At 36.4% G+C, this 18,165-nt stretch overlaps 1 protein-coding gene across 2 annotated transcripts in view; it reads right to left on the bottom strand.

Annotated features, from left to right (window-relative positions):
• Window positions 1-14,762, bottom strand: part of LOC107656121 (plexin-B1-like) — a 31,732-nt gene extending 16,970 nt beyond the window's left edge. For both annotated transcript variants that reach the window (XM_016443831.1, XM_016443830.1), the window contains exons 1-16: window positions 14,690-14,762; window positions 13,297-14,434; window positions 11,504-11,686; window positions 10,194-10,322; window positions 8,923-9,023; window positions 8,704-8,836; window positions 8,379-8,535; window positions 7,565-7,673; window positions 7,242-7,350; window positions 4,737-5,633; window positions 4,295-4,429; window positions 4,079-4,201; window positions 2,641-2,731; window positions 1,452-1,609; window positions 703-854; window positions 313-418 (exon numbers count right to left, since the gene is read on the bottom strand). In XM_016443831.1, coding sequence (XP_016299317.1) covers window positions 313-418; window positions 703-854; window positions 1,452-1,609; window positions 2,641-2,731; window positions 4,079-4,201; window positions 4,295-4,429; window positions 4,737-5,633; window positions 7,242-7,350; window positions 7,565-7,673; window positions 8,379-8,535; window positions 8,704-8,836; window positions 8,923-9,023; window positions 10,194-10,322; window positions 11,504-11,686; window positions 13,297-14,424 — 3,711 coding nt within the window. In that variant the 5' untranslated portion in view covers window positions 14,425-14,434; window positions 14,690-14,762. The remainder of the gene's footprint in view (window positions 1-312; window positions 419-702; window positions 855-1,451; window positions 1,610-2,640; window positions 2,732-4,078; window positions 4,202-4,294; window positions 4,430-4,736; window positions 5,634-7,241; window positions 7,351-7,564; window positions 7,674-8,378; window positions 8,536-8,703; window positions 8,837-8,922; window positions 9,024-10,193; window positions 10,323-11,503; window positions 11,687-13,296; window positions 14,435-14,689) is intronic.
• Between the last annotated feature and the right edge of the window lie 3,403 nt (window positions 14,763-18,165).

Consider the following 18,165-nt stretch of genomic DNA (forward strand, 5'->3'; position numbering starts at 1 on the left):
GTAATGAGTGTCCAAGCTTCAAAAAAGTCATAGAAAAACGATACAAATATTATATAAATTGGATAAAAGTAGTCCATACGATTCCTGCACTATATGCAAAGTCTTCTGATGCCATAATGATTGTCATTATTATTGATTGCTCACACAAAGCTATCCTATGACTTCAAACAAATCATAGGGAACACTTTTATGATATATTTGGGTTCAGTGGCCCGATTATTCCCCTTCTGTGTCCAATGGAAGATGGGCCAATACATTTTTTTGGAAAGACACGATAATAATATTGCTAGTTGATAGTAAATACAAGTTAACCTGGTAGCTGAATCTCTGACTTGACAGTCCGAAGCCTCCACCAGACACTTTCACTGAGACGTGACCAGATTTCTCCTCTCCACTAGCAGTAGTTGTGCATATAATTCTAAAAGAGGGAGAGTAAGCATAAACAAATGTGTGAGACACACAGAAACAAAGCAAATGGGCAAGTACTTCTTAAAATGCTTTAATCAGTGTAATAAGTGAACTGCAAATACTGTATATTGTAAAGAACAATGCTCTTCAGGTGCAGGAACTGTGCCTGAGTCTATACTATACTCCTGAAGCAGTGTGCTTTAGGGACAAGTTGAGGCACTCGCATTAAAACTTGCAGTCATCTAGAAAATGACAGTATTTAAAATAGTTTGCACACAATGAGTGGGTGTTTACCTGGAGGATATTTCATATAGATGTGGTATAACAGTGCAGGACACACCCGCAACAGTCACAGACTGAAGGATATCCTGAGCTTTCTGTCCCAAGTTAGACCCAGAAACAGTTAAAGTAATGCCTCCTTCCAACAACCCTGACAAAGGCTCCACCTATGGACAGAAAACCAATCTTCGTGGTGGTATAGATTTACATTTACACTTACATATTTGGAAGAGGATTTTATCCAAGGTGACTTACATTGCTTTCAAGTTATACATTTAATCTGTTCATGCATTCTCTGGGAATCATAACCACAACCCTGGCATTGCTAGCGCTTACTGCATCACCTCAATTTAAAGTTATCTACTGTAGAACTCATTTGGAATGATTGATTAATTTTCCTGCGTAATTATGCATTTAATTAATTATTTTTTATATTTATGAATACAATGTCATTGGAAGGTACCGAATGGTACAGCATTATGTATTGTAAGTCAAACACACTGACATGCAAACAGGTTCCACTCCCTTAGACTGTGTGTGTGTGTTAGCTGAAGGGCCAGAATGTTTCTCTTAGAGAGGGGAATAACAGAACGAAGAAATTAAAGAATAGAGGTCCCATTAACCCGATCACAAGGGGTCAGTGTTATACTGCGCTAAAGCAAAATTCATTTTAGACTTGTGCATTAAAAAGTTTGAAAAAGCTACAAACTGTATATGCACTAAAGAATTCTGCATTTAGTTACGTTTGAAACTGTTTAACAAACCAAATGAATGAGAGGAGCAGGACAGGTCTTTTCGATGTGTTTGGAACAGGACTCTCTGTAGACACAACTGGCTCCACACCACACACAGTTGTACTTCTGATCTGCAGTATGACAGCGGCTACAGTCCAAGTGCCCAACTGAACAGTTATATAACATCACTGAAATAGTGAGAACACAATAAATATCAGTTAGAACATAGTTACAAACAAGTAGACTTGTTTGTAGATCAGTGAAAAACTACATTTTCAAAGAATTGTTTTATTTATAAATCAGATTATCAGGCCAAAGGCATGACTACACTTTCCACAAATGAGTGTTAAACTGGACAGAGGGGAGACAACAGCAGGAGACATTAATCGAGAAAATAAAGGCATTTTGTATGAATAACGATGTTCCATTTTCTTTAATCTTTAAATCATTTAAGTTTTATACCCAAGTCACTGTAAGACAAAAGTGATCAAACAAATAGTTTCCTTTCATTTCATACATTTAGTCTAACACTAGCTAGCCTCAACTGAGTAACAGCTTAATTTAAACTTGGATAACATTTACATTTGTATACTAAATTAATGAGTATTGCTACAAATCTCAAATCTATATTTATATTCTTTTATGGAAAGTGCTAAGGCCTTACAGCTATGTATATACAGTAATGGGTTCATTCGACAATAAAATAATTCTATATGTGTGTGACTCTGGACCACAAAACCAGTCATAAGTAGCACGGGTATATTTGTAGCAACAGCCAACAATACATTGTATGGGTCAAAATTATTGATTTTTCTTTTATGCCAAAAATCATTAGGATATTAAGTAAAGAGCATGTTCCATGAAGATATTTTGTACATTTCCTACCATGAATACATCAAAATTTAATTTTTGATTTGCAATATGCATTGCTAAGAACTTAATTTGGACAACTTTAAATGCGATTTTCTGAATATTTAGATTTTTTTGCACCCTTAGATTCCAGATCTTCAAATAGTTGTATCAAGTTGGCCAAATATTGTCCTATCCTAACAAAGCATACGTCAATGGAAAGCTTATTTATTCAGCTTTCAGATGATGAATAAGTCTATCTCAATTTCAAAAAATTGACCCTTATGACTTGTTTTGTGGTCCAGGGTCACATTTGTGTGTATTTTGCACAAACACAGCTCATCATGAGCATCAAAAGAATTATACTCACCATAAAGGTCAGTGCTGTCAATATGAAAAGTGTCTTTTCTCTTCACATACAGCATGGCATTATACTCCCTAACTGGGTCTGCATAGGAATACTACAGAAAAGAACATCTGAGTTGAGTATCAATGATATCCGCAAACTGCAGTCTTTCCTCACAGAACACACATGCATTTAAACTACTACATCGTTATTTTCCTCTTTAATTATTGTTGTGGGCTTTTGTCTTTACTTAGACAGGATTGTAGAGAAGTGACAGGAAACTAAAGTGAGTAAGAGGGGAAACACATTTTGGAGCATGTGCATTAGCTACCTGGCTACACCTCTACCAAACTAGTATATACTGCACTAGAGCAGTGCTTCTCATTCCTGTTCTAGGCACCCCCACCACTGCACATTTTGGATGTCTTCCTCATCGGTCACACACAATTAGAGGCAACATCTACAATTATCATTTCAAAACGCTCTTTGTCGACACCAGCATTTTCAAGTATTTTCCAAAAGTTTCTCATCCACAATGAAATGTCAGAAAACGCTAAAATCACCTCAGATATAAAATGTAATAAAAGCTCACTGAGATGATACTGAGACACCAAACATCAAAGTTCTCACACTGTTTCTACCACAATTATTTTATTAGCAAAACATTGTTAACACTTCACTTAAAGCCTTCATAATGCATTATAAAAGTAGTCTTAATGCATTAATTATGCCTTGTAATACACCTTATAATGCATTGATGATCTCATGAATAATTGCAACCACAGTTATAATACACTATAATATTTATGTATTCATTGTTACACCTTTAGAAAGTATATTGAATTAAAACACATGAAAAAGAAATAGCACAGTACATTTTAAGTTTGGTTACAATTATTTCTGAAAAGTTATAATGCTTTACAACGTACATTATCAATACCGTTACAATGCATTATACAAAGGCTTTAAGTAAAATATTACCAAAACATATATATATATACATAGCAAACTGTGAAAGTAAACAACACATGAAAGGCACATTCTGGTATAAACAAATATCTATCATACAATATGCATGACATGACTAAACATATGCCCATAGTTTTCAAATACCTCCGTTTTCACAGTCCACACTACAATGCCAACACTACAAATTTATCCACTTGGAAGAGCTTCTTCAAAAATCTTGCAGGACAAAAAAGCCTTCTCAGTGTGGATGGAAGGCCAAAATGTAGAGAAAAAGATGAATTTTCAAATGTATCTGGATTAGTGTAGGCATAGCCCAAGTCTTGCAGTCTCTACTAATGAGATGAGTTGAATTAGGTGTGATAGTTGAGGAAGGCATTCAAAATGTGCACTCTTTTGAACTAGAGTATGTTTTTTGTGTATAATATTATGAGGGTTTAATAACATGCTCCGATAATGCTCACAAATCATGTTTTGTATTATGTTGTTGTGGTACCTGGTGAGCATGACAGTTGATGTCAAACAGCAAAGGGTTTGCCTCATTCAGCGTCACATCTGCATCAACCACTACAGTATGCCCCTCGATCACCAATACACACTCGTACACCACCTTTTTATCCTAGGCACAAGTGTGTGTTTAAACAGTTTTTTAAAATGCAGACGTATATATTTTTTTTAAATCAGAAAGAAGTGGATGATTATTTATTTTTACCTGATAGAGATGCAAGTTGCGGGCCAGCAGAGAGATTTTTCTCTGAGTTAGGACAGGAAGCAGAGAGGATCCTTGAATCTTCTCCACACATGGGCAGGCAGATGCCCCCCAATTGACAAATGTGTCTTCATCAGCCTGATTTTAAAAAACACAGTTCAATTATATGTTAACACACACAAGCATGTATGAGAGTGTACAAATGTTATCGTACTGTGTCACATCATTCAGTGAAAAAGAGTAGGAGAAGGGAATTTAGGGGATAAAGGATTTACATGACCGAAATTTTTTTTTTAAATCAATTCTACTACTAAATTCTAAATTTCTTTCAGGGTTATAATTTGATTTGCCATTAGGCCAAATGGCCAAATGATGAAATGTGTATTAATCAATTACTTTAATTTAATAATATTACTTGGTATCAATTCTAGATGTTCGGACTCACCGGTAAATCTGCTGAGTCATACTGGTAATCAGCATCTATGTCTGTACTTCGCAAATGGAGGAATACTGGGGGATCACTGTCGGATTCTCCATCCCCTGATAAGACTGTAGCTGCAGAAAATGTTGCGTTGTCGTTTTCTATTTGATCCACCTCCTCAGTTTCCTCTGGAGCCAAATGAGCCACTTCACGGTCAGTGATTATCCTATTCTCTGAAGGCACGGCAGGTGACATTCTCTCAGACATAGGCAAAAAGTCATTGGTTTCAGAATCAGACATGTTTGGTTCTGAATTTGAAGGTAAAACTGTAGTTTGGGTTTCATTTATCAAATTCAGTGTTTCTGCCGAATTGTGAGGGGTGCTGGTAAGCAAACTATCATGTGTGACCGGCTCCATTAGCGGTAGCAATTCTGTTTCAGCCAATGACGACGGCAGTGATATCCTTTGCTCCTCAGCAGCTTCAATGACTGATGGAAACTCAGTTTTTACAACCACTTCCAAACTTGCAAGAGTAACCACATCAGTGTTCGTCTCCCTCAGAGCCACTGATTCAATGTCTGTAACAAGAAGCTCTTTTTCTGAGAGGATCTCATCTGGCAGAGAGAATGTGGAGGCTGGCTGTGCTGTGGTCTCAGCTGTGGAAGAGGGGAGAAAGGCACTTGTGGGCGCAGCAGACGGCTTGAAAGTGGAAGAAATCTTAGTTGATGGTGTTGGTTTCACAGGTTCAGGAGAGGTTAATGATTCCAGTACAGAAGTTATAGTTTCAGTTATTGCAGTGGCAGTAGTCGGAGGTTTAGTATGAGCCATGGTTTCAGGAACTTTGTGTGTTGTGACTGGTGAGGTCATGAATGCAGCTCTAGAGGCTTTGGTTGCAGGAGGTAGGGTGGGGAGAGATTTCCACTAAGAGTGAGAAGTGCAGGGAAAACCAAGAGAGACACGATAGCAAAATAAATAAAGAGAGATGGTTATAAAAGGAACTATGACAAATTACTTTGGTACTCAGGTAAAAAAAAAAAAGAATTTCATAACCACATTTTTACACTGCAAAAACTATTTAGTTATGATTCTGACTTATGAAACATGGCTTTGAATTCTCAAGCATTGATATTCCTAGCAGAATGCTGCAATGGTGGACCACCTAATTGCGATGCAGTGCATGTTAGCCTTACCAAGCAGATATTTGTGTTTTATTCTTTTAAAAGTATAATTAACAAATTACAGGAATTACTCATAATCTTGACAATTGAGCATTTTAGTCGATTAAATTGTTAATTTCCCAAAACATGACAAATTACTATGAATAAAGACAATATATAGACAGCTTGTTTTTCTGCTGATTTTCTGCAGTTCTTAAGATATAAATTCTAAATAAATATAAAATTATCAAAAAAAATTCTAAAATATCTCAGAAATTCTAAATGTCAGACTATGTTGTCTGATTGTATACTATCCTGCCCAAGAGCTTTCCTTATCTAATACAATAAATTCAAAACTTTACACTTGTAAATCTTAATACATATTTGTCCATGAACCTATTTTTAAAGGGGTCATATGATGCGATTTCAGTTTTTCCTTTCTCTTTGGAGTGTTACAAGCTCTTGGTGCATAAAGAAGATCTGTAAAGTTGCAAAGACTAAAGTCTCAAATCCAAAGAGATATTCTTTATAAAAGTTAAGAGTCAGCCACACCTACCTAAAACGGCTCGTTCTAACACGCCCCAACATACCTACGTCGCTCTGTGGGAAGATTTGCATAACGCCGCCCAAATGTTCACGCAAAGAAAGAAGGCGTAACTTTTATTCTCACTGTAGTATTGTTGCCGCCGCCATATCCTGAAGACGCTGTGTGCTTCGTTGTGAAAGCGAAACTACTTTGTTTGGTCTTCCAAAAGAGGACGATATCTGCTTCGTCATGCCTAGAGCTGATCTGTGCTGGTCACTGAGGGAATACAAGAGTATGGTGAGGGGCGTAACATTTCCTTCTCACGCTTGAGGTATTCGGCCAATCACAACGCACTGGATAGCTGGCCAATCACAGCACACCTCGCTTTTTCAGACCGATGAGCTTTGTAAAAATCGACGCGTTTCAAAAAGGCGGGGCATAGAGGAGAAACAATAATGTACAGTATGTGGAAAATAATGTGTTTTTTTTACTTTAAACCGCATAAACACATTTCATTACACCAAATACACAAAATAATGTTCTTTTTAGCAGCATCATATGACCCCTTTAAAGAGGCAAGCACTTCATGATGTAAAATGTGTGAGAAGAAAAAAATAACATTTTTAAGAAGTACATGCATAGCAGTTAAGAATCATTTTATTCTTAAGAATGTTTCGTGAATCTGCCCCCTGGTTCTGTGAATAAACTTGTAAAATGTGTTTTGTTTACTAGTTATTCAAAAAATTGTGCAGGAAACACTGTTCTCAAGTTTGAGACATGTCATTTTCACCACACAACAAAACACAAGCATAAAGAGAAGGCACTGCTGATGATGTAATAACTTACATGTTCATTATAGATTATCAGTCCCTCATCGCACACAGCCTTGTGGGTACACATATGCTGGTTCACACACCAGTTGCATCCCCAGCGACTCTGCACACAACCATGGCAGCTGCGAAAGAAAGAAAGTGCTTCCAAAATCATTACCTAGAGGTAGTGTATATAGCCAAAGATATAAATCTTATGTTTTAAATTTTAAAACCAGGTTAAGAAAACTTTATTTTAAAATGTAATAACCATGCATCACTGGATTTTATAATGAGACATAGAGGCCTTAATTAGCAGGAATTAGAATGCAGTTTTTTTGTGCTGTGTTTGCAACTCACGGCATGCCTCCCGCAAGCTGTTTGACTGCTGTGCAATCATAAAAGGCGAATTCCCGAGAAGTCACAACAACATCATGGAACCGTAGAGACAGAGTGACTGTAAAAAAATCTGATTCAGATAGAAGAAGAAGAGATTAGCAAGAAGAAATTCCTCCAGAGTCATGATTGTGCTTCTCACTTTCATCTTATCATGTGTCTCACTGGTTCATCTTTGATGACACATACTACGAGCTAGGTTTGAACTTGCTGGGACTTCATCTAGCAGATGTGGGGGTTTAACTGATTTCAGCTGAAAATATTTGTGGTGGTTTTTGAAATGGGATGAGAAGTGTCACCCTCACATTTTTTCCATACTTTTATGACTTTTGTTCTACTGTGGAACACAAAAATATTTTGAAGAACACTGGGGTCCAAAACAGAAGCACATTTTTCAAAATCTCTTTTGTAAAGCAAGAAGCAAGAAGTGCAAACAGGTATGAAACAACGTGGGGGTGAATACACTTTCATTTTTAGGTATTATAAAACAAATTGTGGCACCTCAAGTAATGTAATCCTAAAACTTCTCCCATTTGGCTAGAAGTGTTCCTCTGTCAGACTGGTTACATTATCAATACCATGCACAAAACGGAGTACTGAATCAGATGTTTCTGTGTCAAAAGGAGGACCGTCTTTCAGTGGCTCATGAAACACTAATACATGTTTATTTCTATTAGGTTTTTGATGTTTCTACTATTACGGTCCACACCTCCTGCGTCAAAACAAATGTGTTAAACATACAAAACAAACGTGACAATTTAGCTAGCAATATTCTCACCTTGACCAGGTGGCACAGATGGCAATGTATATACGTGTGGAGAAGAGCAGGTGACACCAGACTCTGTGACTACAGCTAAACTTGACCTGTCCTGGAAGACACAAGAGTAATGCTCTCCTCGTTCCAGACTGGGAAGACCAGGGATTGATAAAGAGAGCTAAAACGAGCAAAAGAAATTTACAGAGATGGAATAAGAGACAAAGTCACTGCGAACTAAGCTTATACAAATATATGCATCTCGTATTTTATTGTGATGTAACGTGTACTACTGAATTAACTTTTTAAACTGGATTTTTTTTTTAATGTGTTAATATGTGAAACACACATTTCTCCTCTCCTCTCGGCTGATGTTGGAAGGATTGAGAAACGTCACACTCAGGCATTGTTGCTCTATGTCAAAGCTCCAAAGCCACTGATCTTTCTGATCCCCACGCATACACTCGCTACGAAGCCCACACCTGATGCATAAAGACACAGCGTACGAGTTCAAGTAACCAGCTATTCAAAATAAAGCATTCTAGGTTCTTTTCAAATATGAACTTACTTCCCCTCCAGAACACACCAGCCACAATATGGATCATGAGCCAACAGACAGGACTGACAGTCCAAATGCTTTTCACACTCTGCTACAGGCCTCTTCTCTAGCTGTGTGAGCACAGTAATAAAAATAATAATTAATGAATAAAAACTGCAGGGAAATACAAATAAAGATGAAATAATATACTACATATAGGCTCACCAAGGCTGCCTTTATTTGATGAATGATATCTAAAGGATCATTTAATGTAGTAATGGCTTCTGAACATTCGTCTTTGCCATCACAGGAATAAATTACATTTTAAAATATATAAAATATAAAGCAGTTATTTTAAATTGTAATGATGCTTCACATTATTACAATAGTCTAACAATAGTTTCAAACAAGTAAATGCTGGATTAGTGAGCATAAGACACCGTTTTCAAAAACAAAAAATCTTTATTACTCCTAACATTTGGCCAGTAGGCCTAATGGATACACATACCCAGATGTTAAATTCCATTATATTACCAAATATTTGTTACTACTATATTACCAATATTACCTAATTTGTCAATTTGTAAATTTCTGGTCAGAGAAGCAACACACATTTTTGTCAATGGCACAGTCCTGTTTATCAGTAATCTGATCAGAAAACCTGATCATTTGTTTATGGAATGAAACAGATGGAAGTTTTTCACTCAGTTTTTTATTTTCCTCCAGAGGTGTGCAAATTCAAGCATCTTCATATATAATGTTGCTTTTCTGGTGTCTTCAAGCAATATCGTTAAAATAGTTTTAGCATCACCTTTGGGTTGCTGGATCGTACGGCTTGGAAAATATGGCCAAAATCCATCTCTTATTGGTCAGTCAGTTTTTCTGTCTACGGGGTTGTGATTACATTTCATTACCCTGAGAGACCAACTCTATTTTCCTTATAGTCTCTGCACCAAACTATGTATCCTGTTAATATATTTGTGTACTTTACAAGCTTGATTTTTCTAAACTAAAGCCTTAGATTTCTGGAAGTTAATATGAGCCAAAACTGTTTGGTTACCAACATTGTTCATTCTGTGGATCACAAAAGAAGATATTTTGAAGAAAGTCAAGTTTGGACAGTTTTCATTTTTGGGTGAACTATCCCTTTAATATTAAGGGTTTTGTTCAGTTTTGTTTAGTTCAGGTTTAACGATAAGTGAAAGTAAATGAAAGTAATTATGCATGACCTTGAAGAATTACCTTGTCAAAAAGTAACAACATTGGCACTACCAATTCCGATTCAGTAATTTGATAGTTACCATGTTACTTGTCAAGATGTATAGATGCTTCTCTTGATGGTCAAGCCTGAGCTCTCTGCTTATTGGTGTACTGGGATGGATGGAGATTACTGCATATTCTTCTACCTCACCTTTTGGGCCAAGAAACACCTGGGGGAAAAAAACACAAACACACACACCTTCTGACCAAAACTGAGGAGGAATTAAAATGTTTTCAATTAGGAGCATTAAATTAAAACTTCACAAGGTCCAGTCTCCATATTTCATGGTTACATCCAGAGACTACACTAGCGTAGTCTTCTTGTAGGGATAAAACATCAAGCAAACATACCATGATAGAGCATTTGGGAGAGCTGAAAACCAGGTACTTTACAAAAATTTACAATCACAAATAACCATGTTCGTAATACAAATTCATCAACAAAACAACCTACTTAAGAGCCAACTTTTAGCTTTTAAACTAAAACTAACCATATTCAAAATACCTTTAATATCCAGAGGTAACTTGTTCCACACTTGTGCCCCTGAATATCTAAAAGACCCATGACCATACATAGTTTTTAAAACGACATATTGTAATATCCATAAGACTTTGCCTATTTTTATAACAATGTTGCTCATTTACCCAAGAGAAAAGTGCATTAAAATATGAAGGTGCTATATTATTGATAATCTTATGTACCATTTTCAATCAAATTAGACACAAGCATAATTTTGGCTGTAGACAACTAAGGGTGGCATAACAGGAGCCCAAATTGTTTTCTTTGTGAATTCATCATACGTCACCACTACTCAAGCTGCACGAAACTTGACCTTTGGGTTACTAGTCTGACTCTCTCTAACCATTAGGCCACAGCTGCCCTAGTTTAGGTTTTCACTTCAATTTTTAGTACATTTAGTCTACATTAATATAGACTGTAACATTACTGTAACACTGCTCTAAGCAAACTGTCACTTAGTTCAGTATATTGACATACAGTATAAGTATATTGCGAATGCATAAAATGCTGATGACTGTTTAAGCCTCAGGTTCTGTATGTTATTGAAATGGGAATCAAATGCACCTGTGAAAGATCATTTGTAATGATGCACTTAACACCAGATGGTGGGTTTCTCATAAAAAAAAATCTCAAACATTATTTGATAATTAAAGATAATTTCATATTTTCTCAGTTTCTTAAATAACCAGCCTAATGCAAATCCAACAAAAACATTTTCTGAAGTATTTTTACCTCAGAAAAAAAAACTAAGAATAATAGAAGAATTGCATGCAATTAAATCACTATAAAAATTGTGGGAAAACACCTCATTCCTTGAAAAGGTTTCTATACCTTGTGTAAATTTCCTTGGGAGTCTCCTAGAAAGGCAATAGTGTGTTCCTGCCTTACACTCACAGCAACAGCAGTGAGACGGACAGATGGACTGTCAAATATTGGCTCAGCTTCCACAAGCACCCGGCTTGCCATTGGACTAGGAGTGTGATCAGAGCCACATGGGTAAGCATCCAAAGTGTTCTGTAGAGAGAAAAAAGTCAAAGATTAAAGCAAAGCGTAATAACTGAAATATTGTTCTAAAACTGACAAATTTAAGTCATGTCAAGTATCTTTTAAGGTATAAAGTCAACATAAATATGATCTTTTGCACACTGCTACACAGCTATACACTATAGAAAGAGTAAAGACCATTTGTATCTTTTATCTCAAACCTAAACAAAATTACCCATAAAATTTCACTATTGTGTTTTTGTTGTTGTTTTTCTTGAAATAAATAAATACTTTTATTCAGCAACAATGCATTAAATTGATCAAAAGTGTCAGTAAAAACATTTACAATTTCTTTTATTTCAAACAAATGCTTTTTACTCATCAGAGAATCCTAAAAAAGATGGCATCACAGTTTCCAAATTTCATTAAGCAGCACAACCTTTTTTCCAGATACTTTCGGAGTACGAAATCAGCAAAATAGAATGATTTCTTCATGTACAACTGAAGTCTGGAGTAATGGCTGCTAAAATTATAAATTGTAAAATGTAATTCATCACTGTGACGAGTGGGGCGGGGCCGAGAGCTGAGGGAGCGGAGCGAGGCCGATGGAATTTAATTGTAATAAGTGACACCTGCCCCACTCACTGGTCTCAAGTCCCAGGGAGGAGCTCCGGAAGGATAAAAGGAGGAGTGACGACATTGCAAGACTAGAGAGGACCAGGCCTGGACTTTTGTTGTTGTGCTTTTTATTATGTTTTATGTAGCCGTCGTCCGTGAGGGGCTGCTGCTTTACTTTCGTTTTGTGTTTGTTTATATTATTATTAAATTGTTTGAATGTTCGCCGCTCCCGCCTCTTTTTTCCCGTATCTACAAACTTTGCTACAATTACATTAAATATAATTCAATATATATGAATTAAATATCCCAAACTTTCACAAACTGATCCCAAACTTTTGAACAGTAGCGTGCAAGTAAAGGTTCTTTGACCTTTTAAACCATACTGCCATTTTTCTTTTGTTCCTTTTGTCTTGTTGCCTTTATCAATTTTCTTTTATCACTGTGTGTTCTTACTCTGATCTTTTTAATAACTGTATGTTAGCTACCCTCTCCAGACCAGTTTAGAATATTTAAATATAGCTACACAACTGGGGTGGTGGAATTTGATGTCATCATAGAATGAAGCCATGTTCAGTTATAGTTTTGCTTCCCCTAAACTCCTATGTTCAGGGGCACAATGGTGACAGATTCAGGATCACACCTTGGAGGATCTGAAACTACAACCTCAGTTACCAACATAATTTAACCTCATAGTTATTTTCTACTGGAGAAAGTAGGCTCTGTTTATACCTGGAATTAAGATCTGTTTCATGAATCACAGGGGTCAGGTGAGACACATTGCCGTTTACACCTGATAGTAAAATGGGTTTCCTCTGACCAGTTGTGATTGGGGAAGGTAAGGTCTCTGATTTTGAGACTGTGTTTGTTCAACCTGATAAAGAGGACTTTAGTGTTTATCACACCAGGTCAATGACTATATAGTTCTAAAATGCTTTTTCAACATTTTGTAACAGTGGGACTACAAATCTGTTCACACCTGTTGTCTGAAGCAGTACACTTACTAGTTCAGTTTTCAAACTCACCTCTGGAAGATTGGCACAGTTTGATTTGACTTCATACTCAATGTATGCAACCTCCTTTCCATCTGCACGACCCATTTCAGTGTAGCATAGATCTCTTGTAGCATTGATATGTTCATCCACTTCCTCAAGCGAAAACACACATACTGCGGATTCTTCGTTTGGCTGACTGGAGGAGGCGAAATGGCTCGAAAACACCCCCAACAGGACCTCTTGTTCCGTAGCAGTTGGGCTTTCTATTCCCATAGCCTTATGTAACTTTGGCAGGCCTACATGTAGAGCTTGTAGGAGGTTATAATTCTTTCCTCCAGCTGAATGGCAACTTAACGGAACTTCTACATATGAATAATACGCAGCATCATCCAAACACATACGGGAAACATATGTGCGATATTCTCTCGATGGTGACTGTAAGTCCCTCCGATAGAACATGAAGTAGACATACGAGCGATGGGTAAATGATGTTACAAAATGGTGGTCATACTCAGAAAGCCTCCCAGCCACCGCTAACTTTGAAGTTTCTTCATATGAGAAAACAGGCTCCATAACTAAGTTTCGAGTAGATATTGGGGGTTGGCTGTTGGTGTAACCCCGCCCCACAAAAAGTACTGGCTGTTGTTTCCCACGGCCTCTTGTGAGCGCCACAAGTCCTACTGTAGAGACATTGGGATCATTAGCCGCCACATACTGCGTATCTACAGGCCTCTCTGCAGAGAAAAGCACTTTCCCCACTGCATCCAAACTTCGTTTCTGACATATTCCTTGATAAACACTTCCACAACTGATGAGCTCCTGACTATAAGGATCCACTAGTAGTAGCTTGTTGTGGTTATTGGTCCATTTTGCCTGTGGGCAGTTTGTGTCACTAATTGGGGGCAGGCAGTCACGGCTGTCTATCACAGGCCCCGTCTCTTCCTCTGCCTCAAGCTGAAGATCAGAAGAAAGCTGGTAAAGCCGATCACGGGCACCTAAATAGACCCGACCCAATTTAGGGTCAGGATGCAAAGCCAGGTGCTCGAAGTAGGTGTCATTGCGCAAGAAAGTGGAGTGAAGCGCAAAGCTCTGGGTGACCATGCAGCAACACAGTATAGAGAAAAGAGAAGAGAACACACACACCATCCCAGGTGGCATGTCAACTATTCTGAGAGCAAAGAGAGAAAGAAGGAAAAAAAATCAACAACAAAAACATTATAATGACAACCCCAATTATTTAAACATCAGTGTAAATATTGTAAATGTTATTAAAACAACATAATATCCCAATAACACAAATCAAGAAATGATGCCACATATGTCATGTCACAGCATGTGACAATATAAAAATTACAAATGAACTTTTCATTTACTGTAATCAGAGAAAGAGCAAAACAGAGAGACTGTTGACAAATTTTCTTACCAGGGTTTGATCTGCAGGGGCGACATGCATACACACAAAACAGTCAAATACACGTCCCCATCGGCTAAATCCATGACACAAACAGAAAGAGAGAACATTGTTTAAAAATTACGAAAAAAAACAAAAAAAAACTTCACAGCACTTTAAAAATAAATCAAGTTTGGCACACTTTATTTACAAAATGTCACAACCCTGGCTCATTGGAATTACATGACTCTGGCTAAGATTCTGCAAAACAGTAAATACATTGCTCTGGGTTAATTTCACTGCACTTTTCAAGTGACAAGTCTACAAAAGTCGCTGTAAGCAATATAATTTTTTCTCTATTATAGATGTGGGTTTATTAAACAGCCCAGTGTAAAGAATAAAACATGCCGTTGTACATTTTTGCAAAATGATATTGCGTTGCATTCAATTTTCTCCAGAAGGTTAATCCTTCTACAAGGCTTTGAGCTCTTGGATCTGCATAGCACGTGCAACACTGCACCAGGTGAGCTACCGAGCAAGTTTACCATGTGATGCAAATATCAAAATTTATTAGTTTACAAATCATGCACTATGGAAAAAGTATTTTCAGGTCATCGCATAGTATTATTGCAAGGAACCACATGAAAATAACTCCTAGTAATTGATAATCTGGTAATTGTGGGAAAAAAAGGAATGTTTTTAAAGTTTTTATTTCAGCTGGATGTTCTTCGTACCTTGCTTAATACATCTATACATCTTAATACATCAATACAACACAGATGATTTGACAGATGCCAGATCTTTAAATCATGATAACTGATCTCTGGCTAACTTGGTTCTTCAAATATGTTGTTTAAATTAACTGTGCATCATAAAAGCATTTTGACATTTGAGAAGTGGCTGTTATGCATCAAAGCCTCCTGCATAAAAGACAAACTGTACATAATGTATGCATGACTACAATAAAATTCTGAGATAATTATTCCTTGATTCCTTGTCAATTATCAAAGATTGTTTTTTGGTCAGGTTAATAGACATGTGCCAGTATTCGGTAATGCGATATATCACGATGATGAATATGCACGATATTGGTATCATGGTCACTTCAAAATACAGAGAATAATTATTTATAACAAATTATTCAGAATTTTGAATGAATTTTAAGAATACTTTTCCCATCAACTGGTCACAATGCACAAACCACAGTATGCTGTGTCAAAGACGCGTGTGCACTCTGCTGTAAACAAGCACGGATGAGAAGCGCATGGCGGAACGCCCGAGAGATGCTCTGAATGAAAGTACATTCACTCTCTGACAGCAGATGGCGCTAAACATAATGCAGCAGTTACCCAGGAAACCCAGTAAACAAAACAGCTTTCTGTTTCTGAAAGGTGTTTAAATGATTTAAATAGCCATTCAAATTTGTGACTTTGCTATGGTGTTCATCACAGTGCCAAATACCTAAATATTTAGACTTAATAGGCTATTTATTTTCAAACTTTTTTTACATTTTAATCTGGACTTCAACATGCCTGTAACGGGGCTGACGAGGACCGAATTCGTGACAATGCCCTAGATATTGTTTGAAAGTGTTTTGATTCTTTATTTTTCAGTCAAACTTTACATTAGGGATTCATTAGTTAACATTAGTTAACATAAACTGCTAATGAAAAATTCTTCTAAACATTCATTAATCTTAGGTAACTCCAATATTTAATAACACATTATTAAAAATAAAAGTTGCAACTGTGTTATTTAATGAGCTAATATGAACTAAGGGTTGTATTTTTTTAACAAAGATTAATAACTTCTACAGCAAATGTAGCTATTGCTCATTGTGAATGTTAATGCATCAACTAAGGTTAACTAAAGAGATCTTATTGTAAAGTGATACCTATTGGTCTTTATAATTCTTTTGCACTTTAATCTGTGTAAAACTTTTAACTTTATACATTTTTGTGTATTGCTTTATTGTATTTAAATGTTCAGTTATTTTTGTTATAAGAAAAATGTTATTAAACCTGTTATACTGTATTATGACAACACGTTTTTTGCAACAATTTCAATACCGTGATAATACCGTATACCGTGATAAAAGCATTATCAATTAATCGCAACATGAAAATATGATACCGGCATATCCCTAATGGTCAATTATTTAAAAAAAAAAAAATTCACATTTTTAAATTATTTTTCCTGGTTTAATAAGATGCACTTACGGTACACTGCTACAGAACATAGCAGTGGCTGGGACAGACATTCAGTATCACCTTCACAAAATGATACAAGCTAATCCTGTTTACTTGAAATAAGCCTGCCCCTCAGCAGGTTTGAGTTTACGGACCTGTTGTTATGGCAGCAACTTTGGGATAAGCTTCAAAAATCGTATCAGTCCTGGATCATGTTAAATCGCCAACAGTAAAATCCAGCTAACTGAGTAATCCACATACGACGAACGGGCCCCTGCAGTGAAATATATATGTAACCAAAGTCACGTATTCCCAATGAGCTTGCAATCTCAGACAATACTGATAGCACATCCAACTCTCTACGCTGTTGAAATTCATTAACAGCAAAAAAAAAAAATTTTTATTACATCAAATACTTGAAATTATCTAATAAATTCCTTAAATCCGATGTTTGTGGGATCATGCAACAAATTATAGAAATGTATTCTTTATATTTTATGATACAGCTAGCGGTTTACAACAAACTGTACATTGTTCACTCCTGTAATCATTGGTTTACTTGTGTACATTTACTTATACATTCACTTGTGTATAAGAAATTGCATAATAAAACATTAATAAAAAAAAAAGCTTACAGAAAAGCTGTTAGAAAACCTAACGGTACAAATATATTTATTATTATTAATCTGATTCTGTTACAATTTTGCTTATACGCCATATTTATGACAGTCAGTGGGGCAACGTAATAGAGGTGAATTGAAAAAACATTCATAGATACCAAGAAAAAATTTTGTTCATTGTATTTAATGCAAACCTCCTTCCAGCAAACATTTTTACAGGTCTCAAGTTAGCACAGAACAAAATACTAAGCATCAGCACTAAAATGCCACAATCCCAAAACAGTTACCAGAACAACTTTTACAGAAACGTTCCTGAATCTCTGTGTAAAAGGGGCATTAGATAAGTAAATACCATAATTTATATAACCAAGTCTGATATAACATAAAGCTAATAAAAGCAGCATTTAACTAAATACTTTGCATATTTACACAAAAAAGGAACTTTGAAAAAGAGAACTGGAAATGGGAAACTGATCTGAACTATTAAACGATCATTTGACATTTAGTGGCAGGTGGATATATATATATATATATATATCCAGCGCTCCTCCCCCAACATGGACGAAATCCTCCAGCGGCTCACCGAGCTGCCGGACTACAAGCTGCGAAGCTGCTACCCAAGCTGACCCCTCATGATGATGTGGAAGCCTTCTTACTTCTTACAGAAGCGACGGCCACCATGGAAGGATGGCATAGGGAT

This window comes from Sinocyclocheilus anshuiensis, unplaced genomic scaffold, assembly GCF_001515605.1.
Source record: "Sinocyclocheilus anshuiensis isolate Anshui unplaced genomic scaffold, SAMN03320099.WGS_v1.1 scaffold1867, whole genome shotgun sequence".
Classification (NCBI taxonomy): Eukaryota; Metazoa; Chordata; class Actinopteri; order Cypriniformes; family Cyprinidae; genus Sinocyclocheilus; species Sinocyclocheilus anshuiensis.